A 23,665-nucleotide genomic window follows, 5' to 3' on the forward strand; every position below is an offset into this window, starting at 1 on the left:
TGTCGATTGTAAGGTTTTCTCTTCTGAGTTTTCTTTTTCTTAGCATCCTATTCTCATTTATGGATGCAATACCTATTTAAATCTATATATCTTGGCTCATAGGAGACAGTCATGGTTTAGAGTTATTTTCATGGCATAGCTATTAATTGCTCATTGTTATCACTCTTTAAATTTTCTCAGGTAGGATGATAAATTACATGATCACTTTACTCTGAAGTTATTGATGATTTTTTAAAAAGTTCTCTTCTGTCTTGAACTATTTCTATTTTTTCAGAGTGACATTTTCAGTTATTATTAACCTTATCTGTGGTACCAATAGCCATACCAGTTTTCTCGGTTTTCAGACCACTTGTGTAATTTCTTTAGAGATGGATGACTATTTTTCTTTTCCTTTCTTTTTAATGGTGGTAATTTCCTGGCTGTCTTGTATTCTGTGTCTATGGGTGGAGTGAGGAGCAATTGTTTCATATACAGATCTTTAATGTCTCCCTTTTTTAGTTCCAGTTTTTGTTCTTCTTCTCTGCCTTATCTGCCAACTCAAGCCCGGAACCTCTCCTAGGTTCTGCTGGGCAGGTTGACTTCATCCTCTTTCATAAACTTCAAAATTTTTTGCATGCTATTTTTGGATGGTGGAAATTTGCTAAAAATATTTATGTACTGATGGAAGCCCCTCTCCATGCTCTTTGCTGTTGTGAGTTTATGCTTTTTTCCCCTTTACTATTCTTTTTTTTTGTGAGGTGTCAGGAGGGAGGATATATGCTTAATCAAACATCTTTAATAGGAAAAGAGTTGTTTTTTTTTTTTTTTTGAGACAGAGTCTTGCTCTGTTGCTCAGGCTGGGGTGCAGTGGTGTGATCTCAGCTCACTGCCAATCTCCTCCTCCCAAGTTTAAGCAATTCTTCTGCCTCAGCCTCCCGAGTACCTGGGATTACAGGCGCCCACCACCACACCCGGCTAATTTTTGTATTTTCAGTAGAGATGGGGTTTCACCATGTTGGCCAGGGTGGTCTCAAACTCCTGACCTCAGGTGATCTGCCCACCTTAGCCTCCCAAAGTGCTGGGATTACAGTTGTGAGCCACTGCGACCTTCGTTTTCTTTTATAATTAGTATAATGATGCCTTCTCTATTTATTTTTCTGGCAGAGGTTTCTGGTTGAGCCCCAGTATTCATTCTCCTTCAGTTGTAATTGATCCCACTCCCCATTTTTATCTGGGCACATGTCAAACTGGAATAATCCTAGTCTGTCATGCAACTAGATGTGGCCATGTGACAAAGTTCTGGATAATGGGATATATGTGGAAGGGTCTTGTAGCAGCTGGAACTGTTCTTAAGAAATAGTAAGAGTGTGCCCTTGTCCTCTTTACTACTTCTCCACCCTTCTGTCTGGACCATAGGTTTCACTATCTTGGGCCATGAAGTTAGGGCTACATAAAGAGCCTATGTTCTGGCACCACGGGATCCAATTCCTGTCCTGGACCACTCATCTAGACTATTATAGGGCAGAGAAATTTTGTTCTGCTTAGAGCAATGTTATATTCAGTTTTCCTTCACTACAGCCAAACCAAACCTAACTAATACAACCTTAAAAGATAAGGGTAGAAGTGGTTTGTAAACTATAAAGGGGTACTCAAATGTCAGATATTATCATACCTTACTCCAGATTCAATTTTGAGCTCTGCCTCTGAACTGGCTACTTTTCAACTTTCAAATCTTTTTATCACCAAAAGCTGGATTAAAGTAAAATAAAATATATTCATCTATTAAATGATTATATAGTTGTTAGTTCTTTAAAATAATCTCAAAACCACAAAAGTAAAGAAAAAGTGTTAGAATATTTCAGTACATTAATCTCCCTAATAAGGAGCTTATAAAAGTAGAAAAAACACCCCTAAAAGTCAGTAGGAAAAATCTTCCAAGGATATGAAACTGAAGACAAAATACAAATGGTCCTTAAATATATGAAAAGGTGCTCAACTTCACTGGTAACAAGTTAAATGCAAATGAAAAATCACCCTACAGTGTAATTTCTCACCTATCAGACTAGCAAAAATCCAAAAGTTTGACACTGTTCTCTGTTGGTGAGACTGAGAAAGCAGACATCCTCACACACTGTTGGCGAGAATGCAAAATAATATTTCTTGATGATGAAGGAATTTGACAATAGCTGCCAAAATTCTGAAAGCACTTATCCGTTTACCTAGCAATTCTACTTCTGGGAATCTATTGTACATTTCAGGCATATGTACAGGTTACTTATTACAGCAATATAATAGCAAAAAGTTGAAAACCGTTCAAATATTTATTAAAGGGAGGTTTTTAAAATAAATCCCAGTACAACAATAACGGAATGTTATGTGGCAGTAAAGGAAACAATGAAGCTCTCCAAATGCTACTATGGGAAAATTCCTAGGATTTTTTTTTTTTTTTTGCGGGGGGAGGTGATGGAGTCTTGCTCTGTCGCTCAGGCTGGATGGAGTGCAGTGGAGCGATCTCGGCTCACTGCAAGCTCCACCTCCCAGGTTCACACCATTCTCCTGCCTCAGCCTCTGGAGTAGCTGGGACTACAGGCGCCCACCACCACACCAGGCTAATTTTTTGTGTTTTTAGTAGAGACAGGGTTTCACCGTGTTAGCCAGGATGATCTCAATCTCCTGACCTCGTGATCCACCCACCTCGGCCTCCCAAAGTGCTGGGATTACAGGCGTGAGCCACCGCACCCGGCTCCTAGGATGTTTTCTATCTTGCATTTTTCAAATGATTTCTTAATATTCAGTGATTTCTTTGGCTAGGTGGAGGGAATGAGCCTTTTGTTATTCAAATATGGGCTTCTATCAAAGGCATAAGCCCAAAAGCTGGTAACCCCTAAGTAAAATAATGTAATTGAAACTGATAAAAAGATGTGGTAAAAATATATGGATGTATTACATATTACTATAAATAGAGACCTTGTGATATTTCATTATATGCTTTTTAGCTTCTTCCTCTCATGAACTATTAAGAATTATCTTAAGAACTATTTTTAACATAATCCTCTACATTAGCTCTAAGTAATGGAAATTACTCAGAAGACATAGTTTCAGATCTGAAATTTACACATAATGGCTACGCACCTCTAGGCAGATTTCTTAGCCTTCTAAAAATTGAGTTTTCTCATGTATAATATAGTTATGATTTCATATAACTAGGTCTTGAAACTGAGGTAATTGTAAATAAGAGAATCTTGTTTAAGCAATAACAATAAAAGCAATGAATCTTTATACAGACAAGAGAATACCAAGTAAAAAAGAAAATGTAGAGACTCCTAAAATCCCATCATATAATGCACGTCAACATTTTTGTTTATGTCGGGTCAACCAGGCAAATTTCTGGCATGAAGACATTGGAAAAGCCATGGATGTGGTTTTGCCCAAAAGAGCCAACTATGGGCGACAATAATGTCAGAGGCTCTGAGCTGCTCCTGAACTGTGGACATAGACGGGATTACAAATCTTTGCAAAATTGTGTTTTTAAAACAAGATCATTGTATACAAATTGTTTTGTGACTTCCTACTTTTATTTATTATATTATGAGCATCATCCCATGTGATTAAATAGTCTTCTGAAGCATCTTTCATGTACCTAAATTAAATATTCTATTGTTTGTTCCATATATTTAGAACAATACTTTTTGCTGAATATTTAGATGATTTCTATCTTTTAAAAAGTGTAAACTATGCAAAGATCAGGATCCTCATAGATAAATCCACATTCACAAATATGATTATTTCCTTAGGATAAATTTCTAGAAATGACTTGACAATGTCAAAGAATTTGCACGTTGAAAAGATTTTTTTGGATCCATATGGCCCTGCCCTGCTGGGATCCAAAAGAAAAGGTGATTGCCAGTTTATATGCCTACCAGCTATGTATGCAGAGTATGTATTTTCCACACATTTTCCCAGGACACGAATGCTCTTCCTCTGTAAGTATTTGTAGTTTGATTTCATTATCCTACACATGCACATACTTACACGCACATATGTGTATGATTGCATATCTAAATTTTTTCTTACAGTAAGTATACTTTATCTTATAAACAAATACTAAATGAGTTTGCAAACATCTGCTTCTGATGTGTCCACTCTTAAATGTGCTTGTCTTTACTTCCCAGGTGCCTGCATGAACATCACCCACAGCCAGTGTCAGATGCTGCCCTACCACTCCACGCTGACCCCTCTCCTCTCAGTTGTCAGAAACATGGAAATGGAGAAGTTCCTCAAGTTTTTCACATATCTCCATCGCCTCAGTTGCTATCAACATATCATGCTGTTTGGCTGTAGTCTCGCCTTCCCTGAGTGCATCATTGATGGCGATGACAGGTATTTGGGTACCCAAATTATTCAGTGATAAGAGTTGGTTATAGCAGAAGTATCCTAGGAGAAAAAAAATTATCCAAACAACTCCCTTTCATTTTGGTTGTTACTAAAGGAGTAAAACCCCCCCACATTAGTCATGGCTAGTTCTAATTCTTTGAAAATAGAAATGTTTTGAAAATCTGGAATAATTTTATTTATGGGAAAAATTATTCACAATGTTAGATTGATGCTATCAGAGGAATACCATAATAGCTGTTTCAGTGACGATAGACAACACACTCAAAGGAGTGATAAGAGAGTTTCTTGAAGAGACTATTTATGGAGCTGTGGGCAGGGTTAAGAGAACAAGTAAGTGATAGGAGGCACCAGGATCTCATGATACGGAGATATAGTTCTACCACCCAAGACTGAAGGGGAATAACGGCCAGTAGCACCTAGAGAGAGTTGTATCTATGGGTGAAGGATCTCAGACAGGCCAGGTGCTATGACCCTAGGCAGAGGAGCATAGCCACTGCCAACCCTTCAGTCTTGCAGTGAGAGAGAAGGAGGGATAAATACCCTGACCTCACTTACCTCCCACCCTCCCATCTGCCAGTGCCTCTCAACCAAATGAACTCATCCACAACCAGAGGACAAGGGTGCATAATTCATGTGAGCATGGTGGATGAGATCCAGAATTTCAACTAAATCTCATCGGTTCAAAAGTCCCAAATCTTATACTTTAAAGCAAGTATCAACCATACCTAGATGTTGGGTGGTTCTTCCACTCAACACTGGTAGGCAGAGCAGGCCAAGAAGGGCAAAGTGTAGACACAGAGAGATAGACAGAGGCTTTCCAGCATGATATCAAACAGGATCAGGGAAAATTTCAGTAAGTACATGAATCAAAAGTATGTCATGGAATTTTTGGAATATTAAGTATACACCTAAAAAAATTTCAAAGCATGTATTACTTATTCACATATAGCACCAATTATTTTCTTTTCTTTTTTTTTTTTTTTTGAGACGGAGTCTGGCTCTGTCGCCCAGGCTGGAGTGCAGTGGCCGGATCTCAGCTCACTGCAAGCTCCGCCTCCCGGGTTCCCGCCATTCTCCTGCCCCCGCCTCCCAAGTAGCTGGGACTACAGGCGCCCGCCTCGTCGCCCGGCTAGTTTTTTGTATTCTTTAGTAGAGACGGGGTTTCACCGTATTAGCCAGGATGGTCTCGATCTCCTGACCTTGTGATCCGCCCGTCTCGGCCTCCCAAAGTGCTAGGATTACAGGCTTGAGCCACCGCGCCCGGCCACCAATTATTTTCTGAATTAAAATGTTACAAAGTTTCAGAATAGTAATACAAGAATAAGTTGCATTTTTTCTGTGTGTTTGAATTCTTATTTATGTTAAATTGGCAGATAAAATTGCATGCATTTATTGTGTAAACATGATGTTTTGAAGTATACATACATAATGGAATGGCTAAATCTAGCTGATTAACAAATACATCACCTCACATTGTACCATTTTTGTGGTAAGAACACTTTACATCCATTGTCTTAGCATTTTTTAAGAATACTACACATACACAAATACATACATATATACACATATGTGTGTACATATATATACAGACACATACATATATGTATGTGTGTATATGTGTGTATACATGTGTATATATACATTCATATGTGTACATATATGTGTGTATATATGTACATATTTGTCTATATATACATACACACTTAGAGACAGGGTCTTGATATATTTGTCCAGGCTGGCCTCAAGCTCCTGGGCTCAAGCAATCCTCCTGCTTCAGCCCCCCAAGTAGCTGGGAGTGTAAGCACACACCACTATGACCACCTAAGAATACAATATATTTATCAATAACTATAGTCACCATGCTATACAAAAGATCTCTTTAACTTATTCCCCCTAGGTAACTGTAATTTTGTGTCATTTGACCAACATTTCCCCAATCTTCACCCTTGAATTTCCCTAGCCTCTTTTAACCTTTATTCTACTCTCTATTTCAAGTAGATCAAATTTTAAATATTTTGTATATAAATGAGATCCTGTGGTATTTGTCTTTCTGTGCCTGACTTACTCCACTTAACAAAGTGTCCTCCAGGTTGATCCATGTTGTGGCAAATAACAGGATTTTTTCTTTTTTTATGGCTGAATAGTATTCCATTGTATATGTGTGTGTGTAGGGGTGTGTGTGTGTGTGTGTATCACATTTTCTTAATGCATTCATTGGTTAATGGATACTTAGGTTGATTCCATATATTGACTATTGTTCCATTGTCTCTCTCACCCCCACCTGGGGTCTTCCTATTCTGGGAGACACAGTAATATTCAAATTAGGCCAATTAACTCTACAATGGCCTCTAAGTGTTCAGGTGAAGGGAAGAGTGGCATATCTCTCACTTTAAATGAAAAGCTAAAGATGATTAAGTTTAGTGAGGAAGGCATGTTGAAAGCCAAGATATGCTGAAAGCTAGGCCTCTTGCACCCAACGGTTAGCCAACTGTGAATGCAAAGCAAAAGTTCTTGTAGGCAACAAACAGTGCTACACCCGTGAACACACAAATGATAAGAAGGCAAAACAGCCTTATTGCTGATATGGAGAAAGTTTTTGTGGTCTGGATGAAAGATCAAAACAGCCACAACATTCTCTTAAGCCAAAGCCTCATCTAGAGCAAGATCGTAACTCTTTAATTTTGTGAAGTCTGGAAGAGGTGAGGAAGATGGAGAAGAAAAGTTTGATGCTAGCAGAGATTGGTTCATGAGATTTAAGGAAAGAAACCATCACCATGACATAAATGTGCAAGATGATGTAACAAGTGCTCATTTAGAAGCTGCAGCAAGTCATCTAGAAGATTTAGCTAAGATCATTGATAAAGATGGCTACACTAAACGACAGATTTTCAGTTTAGGCAAAACAGCTTTCTACTGGAAGAAGATGCCATCTAGGACTTTGCTAGCTAGAGAAGTCAGTGCCTGGCTTTAAAACTTCAAAGACAAACTGACTCTCTTGTTAATGTCTAATTCAGCGGGTGACTGTATGTGGAAGCCAATGATCTTTTGCCATTCCCAGAATCCTAAGGCCGTTAACAAGTATGCTAAATCTACTCTATTCATGCTCTATAAGTGTAAGAGAAAAGCCTGGATGACAGCACACCTGTTCACTGATAGACCAATGGAATGGAAACGAGGTCCAATAAATAAATTCATGTCTTTACAGCAAACTGGTTTTTGACAAAGGTGCCAAGAACACTCAATGGAGAAAGGACAGTCATTTCATGCAATGGAGAAAAGACAGTCAATAAATGGCAATAGGGAAACTGCTTTCTGATTATTTTGAAGCCTACTTTTGACACCTACTGCTCAGAAAAATACAAATTTCTTTTAAAATATTACTACTCACTGACAATGCACCTGGTCACCCAAGAGCTCTATGGAGATGTACGAGGAAATGAATGTTATTTTCTTGCCTGTTAACAAAATATCTCTTCTGCAGCCCATCAATCAAAGAATAATTTTGACTTTCAAGTCTTATTATTTAAGAAATACATTTCATAAGGCTGTAGCTGCCATAGATGATTGTGATTTCTCTAATGGATCTGGGCAAAGAAAATTGAAAACCTTTAGGGAATAATTTACCATTCTAGATTCCATTAAGAATGCTTGTGATACATGACAGGAGATGAAAACATTAACATTAACAGGAATTTGGAAGAACTTGATTCTAACACTCATGGATGACTTTGAGGGGTTCAAGACTTTAGTGGAGAAAGTAACTGCAGAGGTTGTGAAAAAAGCAAGAGAACTATAACTAAAAGTGGAGCCTGAAGATGTTACTGAATTGCTACAAGCTCATGATCAAACTTGAATGGATAAGGAGTAGCTTTTTATGGATGAACAAAGAAAGTGGTTTCTTGAGATTAAATCTATTCATGGTGTAGATACTGTGAACGTTGTTGAAATGACAACAAAAGATTTTGAATATTACCTAAAGTTATTTGATAAAGTAGTGATGGGCTTTGAGGTTTTGATTTGCATTGCCCTAATAATTAGTGATGTTTAACACTATTTATTTATTTATTTATTTATTTTTTGAGACGGAGTCTTGCTCTGTCACCCAGGCTGGAGTGCAGTGGCTGGATCTCAGCTCACTGCAAGCTCCACCTCCCGGGTTCATGCTATTCTCCTGCCTCAGCCTCTGGAGTAGCTGGGACTACAGGCGCCCGCCACCTCGCCCAGCTAGTTGTTGTGTATTTTTTAGTAGAGACCGGGTTTCACCGTGTTAGCCAGGATGGTCTCGATCTCCTGACCTTGTGGTCCGCCCATCTCGGCCTCCCAAAGTGCTGGGATTACAGGCTTGAGCCACCGCGCCCGGCCAACACTTTTTCGTATACCTATTGGCCATTTATATGTCTTCTTTTGAGGAATGTCTATTCAGGTTTTTTTTTTTTTTTTTGCCCATTTTATCATCAGGTGGTTTGTTTTCTTGCTACTGAGGTGTTTGAGTTCCTTATGTATTTTGGATATTAACCCTTTATCAGATGTACAGCTTGCAAGTATTTTCTCCCATTCCATAGGTTGTCTCTTCACTCTGTTATTTCCTTTGCTGTGCAGAAGCTTTTAGTTTGATAACATCTCATTTGTCTACTTTTGTTTTTGATGCTTGATCTTTTGGGATCATTTCCCAAACATCATTAAGCAGGCTATAGGTTCCCCCTATATTTTCTTTTAGTAGTTTCATTGTTTGGGCCCTTACATTTAAGTCTTTAACCCATGTTGAGTTCATTTTTGCATATCCTATGCAATAAGAGTCTAATTTCATTCTTCTGCATGTTGATAGGCAGTTTCCCCAACACCATTTATTGACTGTCTCTTCTCCATTGCATGAAATGACTGTCCTTTCTCCATTGTGTGTTCTTGGCATGTTTGTCAAAAACTAGCTTGCTCTAAAGGCATGGATTTATTTATGGGATCTCAATTCCATTCCATTGGTCTATGCGACTGTTTTTATACCAATACCATACTGTTTCAGTTACTATGTGTATTATTCCAGTCTCACACTGCTATAAAGGACTGCACGAGGCTGGGTAATTTATAAATGAAGGAGGTTTAATTGACTCACAGTTCTGCATGTCTGGGAAGGCCTCAGGAAACATAATGGTAGAAGGGGAAGCAAACACATCCTTCTTCACATGATGGCAGGAAGGAGAAGTTCCAAGCAAAACAGGGAAAAACTCTTTATAAAACCATCAGATTTCATGAGAACTCACTCACTATCACAAGAACAGCAACATGGGGGTAACTGCCCCCATGATTCAATTACCTTCCACTGGATGCTTCCTATGACAAATGGGGATTATGGAAACTACAATTCAAGATGAGATTTGAGTGGGGACACAGCCAACCCATATCACTATGTTTTGTAGTATATTTTGAAGTGAGGTAGTGTGATGCCTCTAGCTTTTTTTTTTTGATCAGGCTTGTTTTGGCTATTTTGTCTTTTGTGGTTCCATGCAAATTTGGGGATTGTATTTTCTGTTTCTGTGAAAAATATCATTGATATTTTCATAGGAATTGCATTGACTCTAGATCACTTGGGTAGTATGGGCGTATTAACAATATGAATTTTTCCAACCATGAGCATCCACATCTTTCCACTTATTTGTGCCTTCTTCAATATTTTTCAATGTTTATAGTTATTAGTGTAGAGATTTTTCACTACCTTATTTATTCCAAAGTGTTTTTCGTAGCTATTGTAAGCAGGATTGGATTTTTAAAATACATTTTTCAAGCTGGGTGTGGTGGCTCACGCCTGTGATTCCAGCACTTTGGGAGACCAAGTTGGGCAGATCACGAGGTCAGGAGATTGAGACCATCTGGCAAACACGGTGAAACCCTGTCTCTACTAAAAATACAAAAAATTAGCTGGGCACAGTGGCACGTGCCTGTAGTCCCAGCTACTTGGGAGGCTGAGGCAGGAGAATGGCATGAACCCGGGAGGCAGAGCTTGCAGTGAGCTGAGATCGCGCCACTGCACTTCAGCCTGGACAACAGAGCGAGACTGTCTCAAATATATATATAATATATACATATATAATATATATAATATATATTATATATAGTACATACATATATATTTTTTTCAGTTTACTGTGTGTGTATAGAAACCCTACTGATTTTTTCGTTGATTTTTGTATTCTGCTACTTTACTGTATTTGTTTATAGATCTAACAGATTTTTTGTGTGTGTATGTGTGTGTGTGTGCGTGTGTAGTCTTTAGGGCTTTCTTTAAGGTTTTCTATATATGTAAGGTCAGTGTTTTCTGCAAACAGGGACAAGTTAACTTCTTTCTTTCCGGTTTGGATGGCTTTTATTTCCTTCTCTTGCCTAATTGCTCTAACCAGGATTTCTAGTGCTACGTTGTGTAAATGTAATGAGAGTGGGTATCCTTGTCTTATTTCAGATCTTAGAGGAAAACTTTTAAATTTTGTATATTGAGTATGATGTTAACAGCTTTATTATGTTGAGGTACTTTCCTTCTAAATCTAATTTGTTGAGTATTTTTGTCATGAATAAATGTTGAATTTTGTCAAATGCTTTTCCTGCATCTGTTGAGGTGATCATATGTTTTTGTCCTTCATTCTGTTAATATGATGTATCATGTTTATTGATTTGGTTATGTTGGGCCACCCTTTCATACCTGTGATGAATCCCATTTGATCATGGTGAATGATCTTTTTAATGTGCGTTTGAGCTTTGTTTGATAGTATTTTGCTGAGGATTTTTGCATCAATGTTCATTAGGGATATTGGCCTGCAGTTTTTTGTTTGTTTGTTTGTTTTTGTCTTGCTTTTATCTGGTTTTGGTGTCAGAATAATGAGTTTGGAAGCATTCTCTCCTATTCAATTTTTTGGAAGAGTTTAAGAAGAGTTGGTATTAGCTCTTCTTTAAATGTTTCATAGAATTTAGCAGTGAAGCCATCAGGTCCTGGGCTTTTCTTTGATGGGAGACTTTTATTACTAATTCAATCTCCATACTCCTTGTTAGTCTGTTAATAGTTTCTGCTTCCTCATAATTTAATCTTGGTGGGTTGTACATGTCAAAGAGTCTATTCATTTCTTCTAGGTTATCTAATTCATTGGCATATAATTGTCATACTAGTCTTCATGGTCCTTTGTATTTCTGTGGCATCAGTTGTACTGTCCCCTTTGAATTGCATTTTGAAGTGCAAATAATTTCCATGTTATTTGTACTGATTTCATTAATGTATAAAATATGCCCAAAATAGGGAAAAAGCATTTATTATTTTAACTGGAAAAAGCCTGCATTGCTATAGTGTTGAGGTAGGATAAAAACAGTAGATTCTGAATTGCAGAAGTAACTAAAGAACTGTTACCCAGTGGCATTCAGGAAAATGTTTTGTTGTAAACTATCAGTTGCAGGTGTTTTCACAGTATGAAGGGAGAGAAGAGCTGTTAGGCTTTTCCCATGAATGAAGATATGGGGTGGTAGTGAAGAGGCCCTTTACGTTCCTAGATTGCAGTAGTATAATATGGTGGTTGTGAGCATATCCTAGGGCTGCCATAGCAAATGACTACAAAATCTGGGTGGCTTAAACACAGACATTTATTCTCTTCCAGCTTTGGAGGCTTGAATTCCAAAGTCTGGCAAGGCCATCCTCTTCTTCTGGGGCTCCAGAAAGAATTCATTTCCTTCCTTTGCCAGCTTCTGGTGGTTTCAGATGTGCTTTGACTTATGGCCAAATCGCTCTTACTTTGTCTTCGCCTTCACATGGTGTTCTCCTCTGTATGTCTGTGTCTTCTCCTCTTTTGTCTCTCATATAGACATTTGTCATTGAATTTAGTGGCCACCTATACAATCCAAGATGACATCTTCATCTCAAGATTCTTATGACATCCACAAAGACCTTTTCTCCAAATAAGATAATATTCACAGTTTCCAGGAGTTCGGACATGAACATATTTTTGGGGGACCACCATTCAACACACAGTAGTGGTTGAGAAAGCAAGCTCTGAAGGCAAATGCAGCAGCCCCCTCTTATGCGATATGGATATAGTAGTGGTATTTACTTTACAAAGTTAGTATGAGGATTAAGTAATAAAGCATGCTTGGAACAGTGCCTGGCTCTTACGATGAAACATCATCAACAGTTATAAAATACTGGATTGAAAAGGACAGGTAGTACTAGTGAAATATGAAGGTTATTCATTAATAATTATTAACTAATTATAAGGTATTAATTACTATGAAATATTAGTTTATCATTTGTTAATTATTAATAAATGAGCATTCCTGACATAGTCTAAGTATTACTTATTAATTATAATATTATTAATTATCAGTTACTTATTAATATTATTTATTAATAAAATAAGTATTGCTAACTTATGGTAAGTATTCTAAGTATTGAAGGATTGCAAAGAATGTAGAATACTATATGGATTAAAACAAAACTAGGTAGACTACATAGGGCTTCTGGAGCTAGATGTCAGTTCCATTTCTGCTTAATTTTTCATAATTTCACTTACATCTCTTTGCTTTAATTTCTCTATAGGTTCTTGTATACATATAAATAAGATAATAAAATAAAGTTCATTCAGGTTCCAGGAGTCTCTAAATTCATTTCGATCATTATACTGATGGTAATTCAGTCTCTACTTGAATATTGTAAAATTTTACTTAAGCTACTTACAATTTTCAGGGCACTTTTAGGTACAATTTGCTTTTCCCCTGACCTGGTAAGTGTGCTAATACGGTAATTTTTTACTTTCTATTTTAATGGAAAATGATATCCATTATTATATTAATTTTCAAGTATCCTTTGGGGACTTATTTTATTTTTTATTATTGCATTTATTATTATTATTTTTTGAGGCAGAGTCTCGCTCTCTTGCTAAGGCTGGAGTGCGATCTTGGCTCACTGCAACCTCCACCTCCTAGGTTCAAGCAATTCTCCCTACCTCAGCCTCCTGAGTAGCTGGGATTACAGGTGCCCACCACCGTGCCTGGCTAATTTTTGTATTTTTAGTAGAGATGAGGTTTCACCACAATATCCGGGCTTGTCTCGAATTCCTGACCTCAAGTGATCCACCCATCTCAGCCTCCCAAAGTGGTGGGATTACAGCTGTGAGCCACCACTCCCGGCCCTGCATTTATTATTATATTTAATTTTATAATTGCACTTTCAGACCAATGCTCCTTGCTGTCACTTAGTGTATGTGTGGGATCTGCAAGCTAAATTTTAATAAGCAAAGTGAGTTCAGAGAAGTAAAATGTATTATAAAAAAAATTCTAACATCAAATATAGTTTTCTTTTATATTTCATTATTTTGGATCTTTCATCATACTAATTTCCTCTGCTAACCAAATAATGAAGATTTGCTTGTGTTTCATTCTAGAGACAATACCTACTTCATACTATTTAAAACTTAATTTAAAAGTATTGTAATGGTATGTGTAAATGTTATAATTTTTAACCTGATTCCTTTGAGACCTCAGATTCTCATCAACTATTGTGTATGTTATAACAATGAGCTTTGACAGTTTCTCCTTTAGACTGTGTCTGCTTTTAATAAATGTACATACCATGTACTGCAAAACAGGCTAATTGAAATGGAGGAGACCTAGCAGATTGTCTCTAGCTTGCTTATATGTTCCAATACATTGCAGATATATTCCATGCTCCTGAAATGAGATTTTAACTTTAAGAATTTGATGTGTCAGTTATTTATTTTTCCCTCTGACATATTGATTTGCCACTAGGTCCTAAACAAATATTCTTAATATCTAGAGCAATTATATAAAAAATTTACGTAGCAACATGACTGAGATTAAAAATTTCACCTGAAGCATGGGAACTACATGTTTTCTGTCGTGTACTCAATTTTCCATAGTATACTACAGTTTTCTTTAGTGTACTTAATCCTTGTAGGTTTTCAGTGAGAACCAAATGAGTTTCCTCAAATGAGCTTCTTGAAAAACACCATACTGTTACCCAAATTTTATATTATGTGTGTTCACTGAAAATTAAAGAATTTCATCTGGCAACTGCAGAGAATGCGCTTAAAAGTTTGGGGGCAGATTACATTTGATTCAATGCATAGCTCTGTCCATTGCCAGTTTTAAGTCCCTGCCATAGTTTCTGAAGCCCTTTTTGCTTCTCTAGTGTCATAGACCTGGCTCCAGTTGCAGTGACCTTCCTTTCTACCTCTCAAAAATGCCAACCTCTTTCTAGCTTCCTTTGCGTATAATGTTCCTTTTACCTGGTAGCATCTTTCTCCTCACACTATGCCCTCTTTTCAGAAGACATCTCTGCAGAGAAATCTCTGATCATACTCAATAGGGCCTGTTATCTTTCACCATGGCACAGTTATATCCCCTTTTGCCTGTTTATTGCCTCTCTTACTTTATAAGCTCCACAGTGGCAGAGAACTTGTTGACTTTGCACACCATTGTATACCCATTGTTCAGAACACTGCCCAGCACATAGCAGGTGCCCATTAAATATTTAAGTAAAGGAATAAATGAACTCTTCAATCAAGGAATCCTCCTAAATGTCTAGGTTAATGAGAGTTCAAAATATGTTGACTATAGTTGTACTACACTTTTTGTATAATTTATATGTTCCTAAAATTTTTGCTTAAATCAAATTTTGTATATATTTTAAAGGAATTGAAACTTTAAGGTGACTTGGATAGTATTTCCAGAGATAATTTAGCTTCTTTCTGAAGCTCCTGAGCTTCTTTTTAAAATCAGGCAACACTGATGATCTGGTTGGCAGAATAACCAGCTAAAAGATAGTACATTAACTCTCACTTCTTCATCACTGTTAAAATCCTGGACCTAATGGATAAGGAATCACTAGATTGTGCCTGAAGACTGGCTTGGCAGCTCTGTGCTTCTTCTTAATATTAACTCATATGTACTCAGTTAAAAAGACTTTCTAATTGAAAATTTTAGCATTAAAGTTTATATAAAGAACAGAACGAAAAGAACAATAAAATGTCAAGAGGATACTGATGAGAATAGCGATTGAGAATCTGTTCATGTGAAGAATCCTTGAGGGAACTGGGGGTGTGAACCTCTGAGGGCGTACCATGGCCATTCTCAAATGTTTCTGGGCCATGAGATGGAAGGCGGAGCATACTTTTTCTGTGTTCTTCCATAGGGCAAACATATTAATAGAACTAGTAATTGAAAGTCATTGAGGAGTAAATTTCTACTTAGCTAAAGGAAGAATTTTATGGATAATAAACTTGTGTAAATACAGAATTGTCATCTCAGGAAATGGTGAGTTTGCTATTACTGGAGGTATTTAAATCGACTGATGAGAACTTACTAGAGACACTGGGGTAAGGAATCCAGCATCCTAAGGTTAATTGGTTTTTCATTGAGTTGAGAGGCAGGTCCATTTACAGTTGCCCAAGGCACTGATGAATAAGGAACTCTAAAAACTCATGAAACAAGATGAAGAAAATTAAATTTGGCATAGGTTTTCTCAAAAACACTCTTATGTTTGCTTTGAAATACTAATCAGAGAATCTTCTTGAAGGTTTTGGGGGGCATGGTGTTGAGATATGATGGATCATATCCAGTAGCAACAACTGGCCACCTAACTGCCTTCAGAAAGAATGGGCCAAGTTAACTGCAGGACTTCTGGTTTACTAAGTTGAGTTTGCAAATTGGGACCCTGGTACCTAAAGTCCTGTTTCTCTTCAATGCGAATCTCAGTTTCTTACCCAAATAAATATTAAACAGCTATTTAAAGGGTATCACCCTGGGGAGGAGCTATGTCATCTGCTTGACCCCTCTGTGTCTTGGGTGGATTGGTCTTTGCTTAAACAGTTCATGGTAGAAAATAGAATTTCAGGCTCTAGGTGTTAAGTTACGTATATCCCAAATTGTTTCACATTTGGGAATAAATGGAAACATTAAGGACTTAAATATTTTCATATTTATAGTTTTTTAAAATGTATATAGATCAGTAGTCAAGCAAAAAGGATGAGCATTGTTGCTGTTACCAAAGAAATATTCTGAAAGTCATCTACTGCTTACTTTCCTGAATTTATCTGCTAACCTGGAAACAGCAGTCAGGTACATGAGTTCTGGCAACCTGGCTGTTTAGGTGGCTGGTTGTAGCAAAGTTCCCTTTTCAACATCATACAACACTGGTGACTTAGTTGCTTTTTTGGCATTATATATAAAATATGAAGTGATAGATGAGGTTTCATTTTATGAGCCAAAATGGCTCAAAGCATAGGTAAGATACTGTCATATAATTCTGATTACTTTCATTTTACAAAGATGTAAAGCTAGAGAATCAGGCCATGACAGATAAAATATATCTAAAAATGCCTTGTCATGTTACTGACAGTGTCACAAGCACACACATTTCATCAAGCTCTGTGCAGTACCTTTCTCCTCAATAATTCATTGGTATTATGTGTTGGGGGAAGTCAGGGACCCCGAATGGAGGGACCAGCTGGAGCTGTGGCAGAGAAACATAAATTGTGAAGATTTCATTGACATTTATCAGTTCCCAAATAATGCTCTCATAATTTCTTATGCCTATTTTACTTTAATCTCTTAATCCTGTTATCTTCTTAAGCTGAGAATGTACGTCACCTGAGGATCACTATTGTAAAAATTGATTGTAAAACGTGTGTTTGAACAATATGAAATCAGTGCACTTTGAAAAAGAACAGAATAACAGTGATTTTCAGGGAACAAGGGAAGATAACCATAATGTCTGACTGCCTGTGGGGTCAGGCAGAATAGAGCCATATTTTTCTTCTTGCAGAGAGCCTATAAATGGACATGCAAATAGAAGAGATATCACTGAATTCTTTTCCCAGCAAGGAATATTAATAATTAATACCCTGGGAAAGGAATGCATTCCTAGGGGGAGGTCTATAAATGGCCATTCTGGGAGTGTCTGTCTTATGTGGTTGGGATAAGGACTGAAATATGCCCTGGTCTCCTGCAGTACCCTCAAGGTTTTTAGGGTGGGGAAAAGATCCCGCCCTGGTAAAATTGAGGTCAGACCAGTTTTCTGCTCTTGAAACCTGTTTCCTGTTGTTTAAGATGCTTATCAATACAGTATGTGCACAGCTGAACATAGACCCTCATCAGTAATTCTAATTTTGCCCTTTGCCTTGTGATCTTTATTGCCCTTTAAAGCATGTGATCTTTGTGACCTACTCCCTGTTTGTATACCCCCTCCCCTTTTAAAATCCTTAATAAAAACCTGCTGGTTTTGCAGCTCAGGGGGTACTACAGATCACGGACCTACAGATATGTGATGTCACCCCTGGAGGCCCAGCTGTAAAATTCCTCTCTTTGTACTCTTTATCTTTATTTCTTAGACCAGCTGACTCTTAGGGAAAATAGAAAGAACCTACGTTGAAATATTGGGGTGGGTTCCCCTGATAATTATGTGGCTCTGATTAGAATCTATAAATAATACTTGTTATTCATTTGAATATCCATATTTATGGCACCATTTTATAATGTGTAAAAAAATTAAAACAGCTGCAAAATAATTAAACAATTGCACATTTCTTCTGTGATCTGTTAATCTCTCATCCCCTGGGTCCTGGTAAGTATGCCAGATATTAATGAGAATCAGGAATGTGTTGGTTAAAAGAGAATGGAATTTTATATTCTCTTTCAGAGTGGCTGTGCCATTTTTACATTATTCATGCCCATCTTAATTCAAACTGTGTTTATCTGTTAGTATTTTCTAAGTTTCTCTATTTTAAGAGTGACACACTACTATTGGCATAACAAACAAGACCCTCGGTCTGTGTAGGCTTTTCATTTATGACAGTTTTACTGACATTTAACTTACATGGGTATTATTTAAAGGTTGAATAGTGCATGTAGAACCTGCTGACCTGAAGTGGAGGGGACCTCGTGGGCAGGTAGTGTAAGCTTTTGTATACCCTATTAAGTTGGGAGTTAAGTTCCCCTCCCAACTTTGCTACTGACAGCTTTATCTCAGACAGGAATCACCTCTGCATGTGATTCACTTACTTATTCAACAGATAATTGTGGAGTGCTGACTGTGCACAGCAGGGATAGAGCTGCAGATGAAATAAACAAATATCCTTGGCTTCACGGAGCTTATGTCATGTCGGTGAGAGATAGGCAGTAAGCAAATAAATAGACAGATAATAAATATTCATTTAGCAGATAGTGATAAGTGCAATGAAAATAGCAAAGCAGGGGAATGGAGAGCTTTGGGAGGGTGGGAGTATGGTGATAAGAGGTGCAATTTTAGGCAATGTTGCTCAGGAAAACTTACTGCAAAGCTTACATTTGATCCATGAGGATCTGGAAGTCTGGGAGGTGAGGGAGAGCCAGATATACTGAGCATCATGTCGTAATTGATTGAAGTGGAAAAAGAGGTCATGATGGGATCAGTACTGCAAGCAGTTACTGTTGCCAAGGTAAAGAGTGTTAGTGGCGGGTGGGGGGGGTGCTGAGGTAAGGGAGGGATAGAGGGTCTTACTGGGAACTAGCTCTATCTCAGCTCCTGGTATCACTTTATTCAACAAAGATACCCGGAAAATTATCAATTTATTCCTTTAGCAAACACTTATTGGTGCCTATAATGTGCCAGGCACACTGCTAGATGCTGGGTTATGGAAATGAATAAAACATACTACTGTCTTCAAGAGACTCAGTATAATAGAGGACCAGACATAAACACAATTAAATTGCTGTAAACTGTGATCAGTTTACAAGGCGTGGAGCTAACACAGAGAAAGGGGAGGAATTCATCTTATCTGGCATTATTAGGGAAGGCTACTAGCAGGGAGGAGGTAACTGCTGAAATTAATTTTGGAGGAAGAAGAAAAATTTGCCATGTAAACAAGGTGGGGGAAAAAGGCAATTCAGGTGGAGTGACAGCCAGATGCACCGTGTATTAGAGAGAGTACAGCTGGCTTAAGTTTTCTAGAAAATAAAATGGGAGAGAAGGGAAAATGGATTTGAAGGATTTTTAGGAAGTAATATTGGCGGTATTTAGTGATTATTTGCATATGAATGGCTAAGTTGACTGGAAGGCAAAGGCTTTTGGACTTGGAGACTTAGATGATATTACCACCAAAAAAATAGTGCATATGTAGTCAAATGCTCTACCCCTGAGCTATACTCCCCGAAAAAATAATGTATATGAAGGAGGAGTGGTAGAAGTGGTGGAGAAGGAGTTAATATTGAGATCATTTCTTATGTTGATTCAAGAAGTTCATGGCAGTAATTTTCTTTTGAGTGGAAATGAAAACAACTTTCCTTCTGTAGTAGATAATGTGATTTAGACTTTTATTCAGTGGTGTGCTGGTAAATTGGATCCCTGAGAAAGAAAAAAACAAACTAACAACAAAACCATTATTTGTGGAATCTGCTGATTCTTGTGGTGTAAACACTCCTACCAGATGTCAAGCTAATCATAGTTTATCTGCTCACACGCCACTGTGTTTCATCCCTTGACAAGTATTTGCTGAGCTTTCACTAGGTGCAAGGCATGCAGTTTTGTGCTGGCTGTTTCTTATTTACTTCTCCATATCTACTTTCCACTCTCTTCCATCCCAACTCTTCCCAGGAGAGACTGCTTTAACAGTGGCTACTTTCTAGCTTCCTGTTGGATTCAACCAGTGGAAGCCACCAGCATGAGATCAGAGTGTGGGAGGATAGGCAGTTTGGGTAGTGATCCCCTGGTTGTCTTTCTGCCAGGTTACATGGGTTGACTGCAGCCCACTCACTGGAAGAGGCCACAACCCCTATCAAGCAGCCTTCCCCATACAACTATCTTCAAGTTCCAGAAAATTCTCTTTCCCCTTGTCTCTTAAACCTAGAGTGCTAATAGCTCCCTGCAGCAGCCTACTGTACTACCCCATGTTGGTTTATCTAAACCCTGCCTGTACCTTTTCATTCTGTAGGAGATCAGAGCCCTTTCATTAAACATTCTTCAGTGAACCTGCTTTAGTGGCTCACCTCTTTTCTGGTAAGATGACTCTTACAAATGAAGAAAAAGAATGACACACTCCTGGATTTTAGAGTCAGACCAATGTGACCAAAAAATACCCCAACTGCTTGAATTATTTATCTTCTGATGGGAGACAATGACACATGTAAAAATTCCCTTGCACAGCTTTCCATCCCCACATTTAGTGGAGTAGAGACCAAAGAAGCCTCTTTCCTGTTTCTCTTATACCCTACTAAGCCTAACCTCTTATATGGTCTCTTGAGGTCACAGAATATGCTGACATAGGAAGCCAATGCTGTTCGCTTATCATAGAGAGAACAAGCCGTCTATTATTATTTGGGTTTTCCAGTAGTGTTGTCGTTTGTTGATTTATGTTCCTGTGTCATCTGTTGCTCATGGATTGTGCAAGGAGGTCAGATAGGCAAGATATTTGGGAGCACTGGGCTGGAGTCACAGTATTTGGCTATGAAATCTGTTTAGGCTTCAATTTCCTCATAATGCAAAAGGAGAAAATGGGAGTAGATTATCTTGGAAGATCCTTCCAGCATTAACATTCTCTTCACGACTAAGTAAGGTCTGCAGCTCTGGGAGCTGCCTGTGACTGATTTTGTGAGTATTTTTCACTGAACAGCTCAGCATAACAAAGACAAATTTAGGAATGTATTTTTAAAAAGATTATTGTGTGAGTCTTGTCAATGAATAGGACATCAAACTCAGTAGCATGCCTTTGACAATGTGATGTGTCAAGAAAAGTGTGTTAGTTATATATTGCAAACTGCCGTAAACCTATCAGCTTAAAGCAATACACTTATATTATTACACAGTTGCTGTTGGTCAGAAATCTGGGAGTGGCCCAGCCAGGTCCTCTGCTTTAGGGTCTGTCATATAGGTGAAATAAAGATATTGGCAGGGTTGGGGTCTTATCTGAAGGCTTGACTTGGGAAGGATCAACTTCCAAGCTCATGTGATCCTTGGGAGAACTTCAGTTCCTTAAAGGCTTTGGTTGGAGGGTCTTAGTTCCTAGCTGTCTATTAGCCAGAGTCAACCTTCAGGTCCTTGCCATGTGGGTCTCCTCAATATGACATGTTGCTTCATCAAAGCCAGTAAGGGAGAGAGTCTGTTAGCAAGACAGAAGTCATAATCTTATGTAGACTAATGATGAAATTGACATTCCATTACCTTCTGTTGATTGGGAGCAAATCACTCAGGCAACCTACATGCCAGAGGAGGGGATTAAACAGGGCATGAATACCAGGAAGCAGAGATCATTGGGGCCATCTTAAAGTCCACCTGTCACAAAGATTCTGTTTTTTTTTTTTTTCTTTTCCTCTCATGAAAAAAGAGTTTTAAATTCTGAGTTTCCTAATATATTTAAAGATTAGTTTATTTGCCAAAAGTAAAAAGTGACAATTAAATGCAATGTGGGATCCTAAATGGAGATCCTGGCAAAATTCAAATAGGGTCCTTAGTTTAGTTAAAGGTATTGTATCAATGCTAATTTCTTGGTTCTAATAATTATTCTATAGTTATGTAAGATGTTTACCTTAGGGGAGTCTGGATGAAGGATATATGGAAACTTTCTGTACTATTTTTATAACTTTTCTGTAAGTCTAACAGTAGTTCAAAATAAAAAGTTAAGAGAAAAGTGATTTATAGAACTTAAAAATCCATTAACCATATAATCCTGCCTTGTGGCTGACTTATTTCATAATTTAAACGTTATGTCCTTATCAGAACTTGTTTTTTGCAGATAAAATGCATATACTAATTTGTATATATACTATAACAAAATTATTTGAAGATAAATTCTCTAATATTTTTATAGATAAATTGTACAGTTTTTGGTAGATAAATAATTTTACAACACCCTTCCTAGTGAAAACACCATAAGAACTTCACTGTGACTATATAGTAGTATTATTTATACAGTTATCAAATGTTTGAACAAATAATTATAGAGGAGGTATAAGAGCTTTCTGCTTTAACTTTAGTTGAAATATACTAGGTACTTTTGCACAACACCAAATGCACTTCAGACATCAATTTAAAATAAGCATTCTTTCTAAAATAGTTTTTAGATAGCTAAAGTGGACTCCTTCTCTGTGTAGAGCACTGTTTTAAAGTCATCAATCTGTTTGTTGCTTGGATATGGACACATATTCCAAAATAGTGTGGCCTGTCTCACCACACTGTTCTATGTGATGAAAAGCAAAATGCTTCAACCTTCCATAAGCAGTTGAATTTTATGCAATGCAAGAACAAATGACTCCTCATTTTGCTCACTGTTTGAAAGTGTTGCTAGTTATTAATACCCCATCACTATTTCACATATATCCTGGTCCAGCAATTTAAAGCTTATGGGTCTCAGTTGGTTACACCTCTTAAGAGAACTATTTGGAAACACTGTAGACATTTTTCTTAGGCCCTATTTTTAGAATGGAGGGCCTAATGGTATTTTAATGTCTCTACATATTCCCAGAACAAATCTTGAGAAAAATGCCTGTTACCTTTTGAAATTTAGCAAAGCTGGTGGGATTACCAGTGCTCCTCTGAGAAACATTGCCTTAAAGAATGAATTTTAACTTACAGAATGTTAGCAGTAAAAGGACTATGAAAAATGATCCAAACTCCAGCTCTTCCAAAATCCTCATTTTTCAAATGAGGAAACTGAGTTTTAGCATGAGTGAGCTATTGGCCCAAGATTCAGCAGTGGAGGAGTGGCCATGTGAAAGTTGCAAGGTGGTAGACTGAGGCTTTCCTGTAGAAAATGACCACCATAAGGGTCAATGACAATGATTCCATTTCTGAATTAGAGACTTAACTTTAGAACTTGAAAACAATCTTCTGGTCTCCTGCATGAAACTTCATTTTTGTTACCCTAGAAGATTCTAAGAAAAGATGTAGAATGATTTTAAAAAAAATAAAATAAAATAAGTCAGTTCAGAAATGAGGAAAGGTCCAGGAACCACTTGGGAGAATTGGGCTCCAGAGTGTTATTCAGTTTGCAGATATCTTTCTCATCTTCAAAAAATGTTGAATGTTTTTTTCCCCTTTAAATGGTATCTGGAGTTTCATCAGTTAGAGATCCATTACTCCAGTAAGCAGTCTTCTTTTAATGATGCAAAAATCTCTGGGAGGGTTAAATGTTCATTTATTATTATGCATTATTCTGTGTTTTTTTCATCTATTTTCTTATTTGAAAGCCTAATTGAGATTAGCTGTAATTGGGAGTGCTGTTTTGGTTGAGGATAGGGAATAATATGTTTCAAGCACTCTGGCAGAGATGGCCATCTAGGT

At 37.5% G+C, this 23,665-nt stretch overlaps 1 protein-coding gene across 4 annotated transcripts in view; it reads left to right on the forward strand.

Annotated features, from left to right (window-relative positions):
• Positions 1–23,665, forward strand: part of CORIN (corin, serine peptidase) — a 209,900-nt gene that overhangs the window by 38,332 nt on the left and 147,903 nt on the right. For all 4 annotated transcript variants that reach the window (XM_026455813.1, XM_023224528.3, XM_023224529.3 and 1 more), the window contains one exon: positions 4,152–4,359. In XM_026455813.1, the coding sequence (XP_026311598.1) occupies positions 4,152–4,359 (208 nt within the window). The remainder of the gene's footprint in view (positions 1–4,151; positions 4,360–23,665) is intronic.

Source organism: Piliocolobus tephrosceles, chromosome 3 (genome assembly GCF_002776525.5).
Source record: "Piliocolobus tephrosceles isolate RC106 chromosome 3, ASM277652v3, whole genome shotgun sequence".
Classification (NCBI taxonomy): domain Eukaryota; kingdom Metazoa; phylum Chordata; class Mammalia; order Primates; family Cercopithecidae; genus Piliocolobus; species Piliocolobus tephrosceles.